At 40.6% G+C, this 7,250-nt stretch overlaps 1 protein-coding gene across 3 annotated transcripts; it reads right to left on the bottom strand.

The window, feature by feature from the left end:
* Positions 1 to 415: 415 nt before the first annotated feature.
* TEKT1 (tektin 1) lies at positions 416 to 7,243 on the bottom strand. 3 transcript variants are annotated; one of them, XM_053995787.1, is made up of 10 exons: positions 7,135 to 7,243; positions 6,866 to 6,989; positions 6,118 to 6,411; positions 4,731 to 4,974; positions 4,192 to 4,357; positions 3,857 to 3,985; positions 3,287 to 3,430; positions 1,864 to 2,086; positions 1,081 to 1,277; positions 416 to 792 (listed from the first exon to the last, which is right to left on the bottom strand). In XM_053995787.1, exons 4-10 carry the CDS (start codon positions 4,918 to 4,920, stop codon positions 633 to 635), a joined length of 1,209 nt encoding a protein of 402 aa, XP_053851762.1. In that variant the 5' UTR covers positions 4,921 to 4,974; positions 6,118 to 6,411; positions 6,866 to 6,989; positions 7,135 to 7,243; the 3' UTR covers positions 416 to 632. The 3 variants fall into 3 exon arrangements, with proteins under 3 accessions (XP_053851762.1, XP_053851760.1, XP_053851761.1); XM_053995785.1 differs by lacking the exon at positions 6,118 to 6,411; XM_053995786.1 differs by lacking the exons at positions 6,118 to 6,411; positions 6,866 to 6,989 and having other exon boundaries at positions 7,135 to 7,241.
* Positions 7,244 to 7,250: the final 7 nt, after the last annotated feature.

The raw sequence follows: 7,250 nt of genomic DNA on the forward strand, positions 1-7,250 counted from the left end.
CTTTTTTCAGCATTTCTCATTGTAGAGCTTCAAACACTTTACCACTGAAGCCCATCTAATTGTTTCCATTTTATGAATAGGGAAACTGGGACATGGGGTGAACAAGTGATTTTCCCAGTCAGCCTTGACTTGATCTTGATTCAGATGCAGACAGATACACTATCTAGTGTATCAGTTAGATAAGTTAGGTCCTGTTAAGTTGGCCATACTGTCTAGTTCTTAGCAGCAGATGCTAAGATAAAAACAAAACATCGCATGGCCAGTCCTGAGAGACATCCCTTCCACTTGCCCAGCTTTCCAATAAGTGACTTATGAGGACACCCCTGCTCTGGCTTCCACACAGTTGCCTTTTGACACCTTTCAATAGAAAAAGATATCATTGGTTACACATGAGATAAACATGGAAGAAGGGGCATTTCTCATTATTATGGAATTTTATTGCCAAGAAGAAGATTTCATCAAACATTTGAGAGCATAGATAGTTCTGAAACAGATAGCTGTAAGTACTAGGTCTGTTTTAATTACCTGGCACAACTAGACAGCATTGAGCCAAGCCAATAAATGTTGAAGTTTGTCAATAAAATTTCAGCAGGAGCTGGTTCTTTGGAGCACAATCTCCCAGTATAATGACTTCAGTAAATGTTTATGCAAACAGACTCTCTCATTTGCATGCACAGCACTTCATCAATGTACAGCGTGTTCTCCTTGACCTTGATCTCTTCCTCCAAGGAAAGCTGTCGGCGACTCAGGCCTTTCAGCTCTGTTTCAGCCTGTGCCAATGCATCCTTTAATCTAATAGGGAAAATAGAGGCAGGCATTAGTTGAAAACACATGGATAGGTTTCTTTATCTCATAAGGGTTAGGAATTCTGTGCAAGAAAAAGAAAGATGGAAAGGGATTCATAGAGACAATATCTATTATCTTCCCTTAAAGCCGATCCATTAACTTCCCTTAAAGTGTCCTGCCCTTAAGAGAAAAGCAATTCTCAATTTTCAGGGAGAATAGTTGGGACCCATTGTTATGCTGACACATTAAATTAACCAATACCACAGATTTTCCTCTTGCATCATTTCCACTTGCCTTTGAATATTTTTGGTAATCTCTTGAACTTCACTCATCAGGCTGCTGTGCACTGTGTCATAGCACAGTTCCACATTGGGGCGATGGTTCCTCGCTTCCAAGCGGGTTTGAGCCACTTTTACAGGTCCTTCCTTATCAGCGATTGCTTTCTTTAAGGCTGCAATGTTCTTCTCCTGTGAGGCAGTCTCATTCATCACCTTAACAAATGCAACAATGAAATTCTGCACACTGCCTCTTACAATGTGTGAAATCATCATCATCTTTAATAGTTGTAACAATCACAGTAACACTCACTATGTTGTTATTTCATCAAATGATATTTTGCAAAGCTTAGCCAGGAGTATGATTCCTTCATTGGAAAGCAGATGACACTCTTCTCAGTGAACCCAGAAATTTATGCTCAGCAATTAATTTTTTAATATTAATACTCAGTTTTCATGTGTCAAATTTTGAGCACATTGACCCTGCTGTTATCAATTTTCTTATATCACAATCCTGAAAAAGCTATAGGAGCCTCATGCAACTAAAAATCACAAGGAAAATCCTGACTTTACTGATGGCTACAGCAACATTTAGATTGAATGAGTGACTCCAGAAATTCATCTCTGTGGTGGCACACACAGAGCTGAGAAAAAAAATCTCAAATTACTTTTACAGAGAAGGGAGAAGAGAACAAAAAGGAAAACGTGGCAGATAAGTGCAACCCACTGGATTGGGAAATAGATAGTAGATAACCCAAGCCCTGTGCTTCCACTTTTTCACTGACTGTCCCCTATGACTTACCATTGCAAGAAGTGTCTCTAGCTTGTGCTTGGCATCCTTGACTTCCTTCACCCTATTTCTAAAAGCATTATTCACCATCTCACATTGCTTGCGCATGTCATTTGCTGTCTGTGAGAGGATGCTATTGATAAGTGCCTTCAGTGCCAAAGAATTGTTTCGCTGCTTGTCAGCTTTTTCAACATTTATGTTTGAGAAATCTATCCAGTCCTCAAGGCTAACAAAACTGAAAGATATTCAAAATAAGAGGTCACCAACAGACAGCAGCAGGCCCTCTATGACTTCATAAATATGTAATTATGCCATGAAATCAAGAACAAAGCGGTACTTTTAACTGCATGTCCCAGTAAGTGCCATATGTCCAGGGAGTGCTACAGATACATAAGAAAGACTCTGTCACAATCATTTTGTAATGAAGTAGATGAGAGTTGGATAAAACAAATTTGCTAGAGTCATAGAGCACCCTTGCTGTTACTTTCTTTTCCCCTGGCAAAGGATTGAGTTATCATGGGAGGAAACACACATAATAACCAATATTTCTTAGAACATCTTTCATTAATAAAGCTGTTACTATTAATAGCGGGTATCTATTTACACAACACAGTCACTTATTCTCTCACACAGTTCACCTATACGACACTTACAGTACCTGCCTGGAACAATAGTTGAGAAGCCCAGCCCCAACTGTAACCCCAGAATTAGAGGGTCATCCTTGTGCAGCTTTGGCTTGCAGGCAGGTGTTTGAAAAGCTCCCCAGAGGGTTCATTCTTTGTTTCACTGGGTGAATATATAAAGTTGTAATTGTCATTTGCACATAGCAGGCAACACCATCCTGGGTGTGGTCTGAGTTACATATCCTGTTGTTGGTGCTGGCAGCAAGAGCCGTCAGCCTCTTGGTGTTGCAAGTCTGCCAGCTGTTGCATAGCAACAGTGATTTTCTTAGGCTCTTGCACACATTGCTTTCTCAGTATAGTTCCTCTTTTCAGCCCATTCTTCCGTGGTAGCTATTTGTCCATTTAAACCTTTCACACTAACTAACCCATGCAGAATGGGCACATTTGACAGGTTAATGAAACTGACTCAAAACCTCATGTGTCACAGTCCAGTATTCTCCCCACTGGGACACCCTGGGAGAGGAAAGAAGTTAAGATCAGTAAATCTATTCTTTGTTTAAGCAATATGTGAAATTCTTCCTTTGCTAACTGTGAGCTTCAAAAACTTTTTAAAAACTGTAGTTCACTGGGAGCATAATTATTGTGGCTTATTTCACAGACATATTACACAGATACAAAAGTGATGGACAGAAGTATAAGAAACAATTAGATGGATAAAGCTTGTTTTACACAAAACAAATCTTGCTGTTACTGGGACAGCCCATATTATCTGTATAATTACCATATATTTGTTGAACTAAAGAACCACTTACTTTCCTTCTAGTTTCATTGCATTATCAGCATATATAATATGAGGAGTGTCGTTTGTCAAGCTAGCACAGTAATCATCAATCGTCAAAGCTGTGAATTTGTCCTTTAGATCCATGTCCAGGTTGTATTTTTCTGAACGGTTTCGTCTAGGAGAAAAAACAACCAAACTCAGACCATGTGTAGGCATTCACAGGTGTCCTTAATATGCATGCATACCATACATGCATTAGGTAATTCAAATGCTGTTACAGAAATCTTTGTGTAAGAACTCTTAGTTGTCAAGTCACAAAATCTACAGTATGAAGCTGCCTTTCTATAAATTGATGGTACAATTCTCATTGAAATTAAAGGCACAGGACAGGATCATAAGAAGACCAAGGATCAAGTGCAAGTACTTTGTATTCTACATGCTGAACCTCTCACCACTACTGATTGAGTGGTATGAATTAGGACTGACCTTCTGCTAGTGTTTAGCATTGAAGATAACTTAGCCTGATCCTACAACTTCTCAGTATTATGGCTGTCTTAATTCTCATCTAATTAGTGTTCTATTATGCTCTTTGCCTCCGCACCTGATTTGCTCATTTGTTTGTTCCAATGTACGTTCAAGTAAAGCAATAACCCCCTGGATGACTTCTGCTTCCTTCAGCAGTTCCTGTTCCACTTCATCATGCACCAAGTCAATCCCAACTCGCCTCTGCCTACATGAAAAAAGGAAAAATCATCAGCCACATCGTTCAAATGCCTGCATCGAACAGATTATAAAGTTCCGCTTTCCCCAGTGTTGTAACACCTAAATCAGACTGTGACTCCACTGTAAAGAGAGATGGGCCTTTAGTTTGAAGTCTTTTTTCTTATTTGTTAAAGGTTCATTACCTAGACTTTTTTTGTCTCCTTGAATGCTCACCTGTACAGGAGACACTTTTGGGCAATGACAAGGGGCTCTTTGCAGCCCTCCAAAGCTCTCTCCAGCCTATTCTTGAAAGTCAACAGTATGTCTGTCTCATGAACAATTTGTTCTAGCTTGTTATCTAATTCTTGCTTCCAGAATTTTATCTCTTCCCGTCTCTGTTCTGTAGAATCAAAATAACAAACATGTATTAATATGGTCCCATTTTATGAGCAAGGGGACTGCAGCTCAGGTCTTAGGTATGGCTACAAATAGACTTATTCTATAGTGGAGTGCCTGTAGTGCTGTGGGCTGTGTGGAAACAGTTTAGCAACCCTGTGTCAGGAGGTTTGGTTAAGAGAGCTTTTTGTGTGTTTTGTTATAAAAATAAAGAGTCTGCCTCAAAATATTTTATGAAATATTTTTGTTTTTTTCATGACATCAGTAAGCATGGCATTGACATAGACTCCTCTTCATTATCAACTAATTTGCTAAGTCCTTCTTGAACATATAACTCAAATAACACATCTTGACCCTTGCAGAAGACATGGGATTACCTAATTTCTTGTTGACATCGCTTTGGGTTTTTTGAGTTGTCTTTTCTATTTCATCCACCAGCCTCCAACTCTCAGCTATCATGCATTCTGACCTGGATTTCTGGGACTCTGTACTGGCACGCTGCATTCTGTTTGCAGTGTACCATTCTGAGGGATGAAGTTTAGATGGATCTTGCAACAGTCTGGCCATTGCTAATTGGAAAATTTCTGGATATAATGCAGGTGAGTTCTTTGAATATGGAACCTGAAAACAGAAATAGCATTATATTTGGCTGCCAAAACAAGAAGGGGAGAAGACGGGTCTATAAGGATGAGAAACATTTTGTTCTTCTTACCTGCAAAATGATATGAAAAAAAGATTTTTTGCTCAAAGTTCTCCATGTCTTTGCTGATGTGTAGGGAATAATGTGCTGATGTGTTTGGAGTGGTAGAATGAAGAAACAGAAGAATTTGTGAGTGAAATTTAGGAGGAGAGAAGTGGATCTGACAGGAAAAGATGGACTGTGCAATAGGAAGGAGAAGGGAAAGGAGACCTGTGGAGAAAGATGGAATTACTAAACAAGCAATCACAGAAAACAAGAGCAAAAGTGAACAAGTATAAAAGATAAATAGCCTCACAAAGGTTGGAGAAGCAAACACCTTTCAAGAATATGGCTGGAGAGATGGATAAAATTTAGATTGTAAAAAGAAATGTAATCGCAGCATTATTAATGTTGGAAAAGACCTCTAAGATCATTGAGTCCAACTGTTAATGCTGTGTTCACCACTAAACCATCCTAGATCCTCAAGTTCTAAATCCACATGCTTTTTGAACACATCCAGGGATGAGAATTCCACCACTTCCCAGGGCAGTCTGTTCTAATGCTTGATTAGGTGATTTTTTTTCTAATGATGATTAGGGAAAACAAAACAAAACAAAACAAAACAAAACAAAACAAACAAACAAAAAAAGAAACCAAAAAAAAAAACCCACCAAAAAACACACACACACACAAAAAAAAAAAACCAAAAAAAACCCCACACCCAACCCAACCCAACAAACCCACAATCACACAACATAACAAAACAAAACACCAAACCCCAAACCAAAACCGGACCTGAAAAGCTGAAGGAAAAAATTCAGCAGGCAAATGGGGCAATGGGAAAGTCCAGAAAGGACTAAAGAAGAACAAAGCATACTGAGGACACTTGTTTAGTGGAGGGTGAAACCAGTGCCCGAATTTGCACAAAGTAGTTTGATTATAAATTTTCCTATTCTTGCAGTGTGCTCATCCAGTGTTCCTGGGACAGCTCCTGAGCCCAAATGCACACAACTGCTCATCAACACACAGCTCTGTCCACATTCCATTCAGCACAGCCACCCTTAACTTCCTTTGCCCTCACACACCTCTCGACTGATCTTGCTCCTGGACTGAACTGCTCTGAAGTTCAAAGCCTGGCAAAGTGCCACGTCCTCGGTTCGCCTTCCCTAGGAAAGGTCTTTCCGCCTCAGTCTCCTCAGCAGCAGCAGTTTCTTTTTAAATGTGTGACTAAATATTGCAGGAGGTGGCTCGAACTGCACGGAAGGCAAACAAACTGGCTGCTGTGGGAACCACAGCCTCTGCTAGCAGCTTGGTGCTATGGCACCGGGTGGAGGAGCCACAACACACACAAGCCAGTGGTACTTCATTTCACCCACTTCCTGTTAAGATTTATCGGGAAAAAAAACCCACGTGTTTACTGTACATTATTTTTTGATGGTTCCCAGAGCTGTGGAGAGTAATTCTGAATTGATTTGTTGTAGAAATGCATAACGATTGTGAAAGCAACTGAGAGGTGTGTTAAGTATCCAGCTATCTAAAATGTCTGTCATAAAATATCCTTAGTAGTATGCTCCGTCTTTATGTCAACAATATTCTTTCCTGGGAGAAAAGATACTGGGAGCCAGACAGAGGAGACGAAGGCGATAAAGAGCTTGACATCAGACGGTACAATCGCGTCCCCTCCGTGTAGCTCTACTATAGTTTAGATCAGAGCAGAGTTTCTCAGAGTGAAACCCGACAGTGTTCCAAAAGATCACAGAATGATAAAGTAACATCGGTCAAAAAGAAGCAGAGCAGAGAGAATGTCATGTTTCTGAAAACGTGCTCAGTCACCTTGAAAGCCGAGGAAACTCCCAGTGGTGGTTCTCCACGACGTTATTGTGGGACCAGTGGGACTTCATGCCGTTTGTTCTAAAACCCAGTATCTCATGCTGTCCTGCCCCACATTGTAGCGACACTGCCACAAATTAAAGCGACAAACCACAAATCCTTTCATCAATGTCAGCTACCGTAAAAGACAATTTCCTTTCAAACTGTTAATATGAAATTTACAACCGATCCTGCAATATGAATTACACGACAAAAGAAAGCTTTAGTTTTACCTCAGATGGTTCTCTCTACCGACTTACGGGGCTAGAAAACGGCTCCACGGCCGCCGGGGCTGCGCGCACCGGACGGTCCCACCGCCAGCCCCGCGCGCCGGCCCCGCCCCTCTCGC

This window comes from Vidua macroura, chromosome 20 (genome assembly GCF_024509145.1).
Source record: "Vidua macroura isolate BioBank_ID:100142 chromosome 20, ASM2450914v1, whole genome shotgun sequence".
Taxonomy (NCBI): Eukaryota; Metazoa; Chordata; class Aves; order Passeriformes; family Viduidae; genus Vidua; species Vidua macroura.

Bases quoted from the DNA above. Each gene is read 5' to 3' on its own strand.
- TEKT1 (XM_053995785.1), bottom strand. From the start codon at position 4,920: ATGGCCAGACTGTTGCAAGATCCATCTAAACTTCATCCCTCAGAATGG. The intron at 3,431-3,856 runs GTGCGGAGGCAA...TTTTTCTCCTAG, and splicing joins CAAACAAATGAGCAAATCAG to ACGAAACCGTTCAGAAAAAT. The intron at 1,278-1,863 runs GTAAGTCATAGG...GCATTTGTTAAG, and splicing joins TAGAGACACTTCTTGCAATG to GTGATGAATGAGACTGCCTC.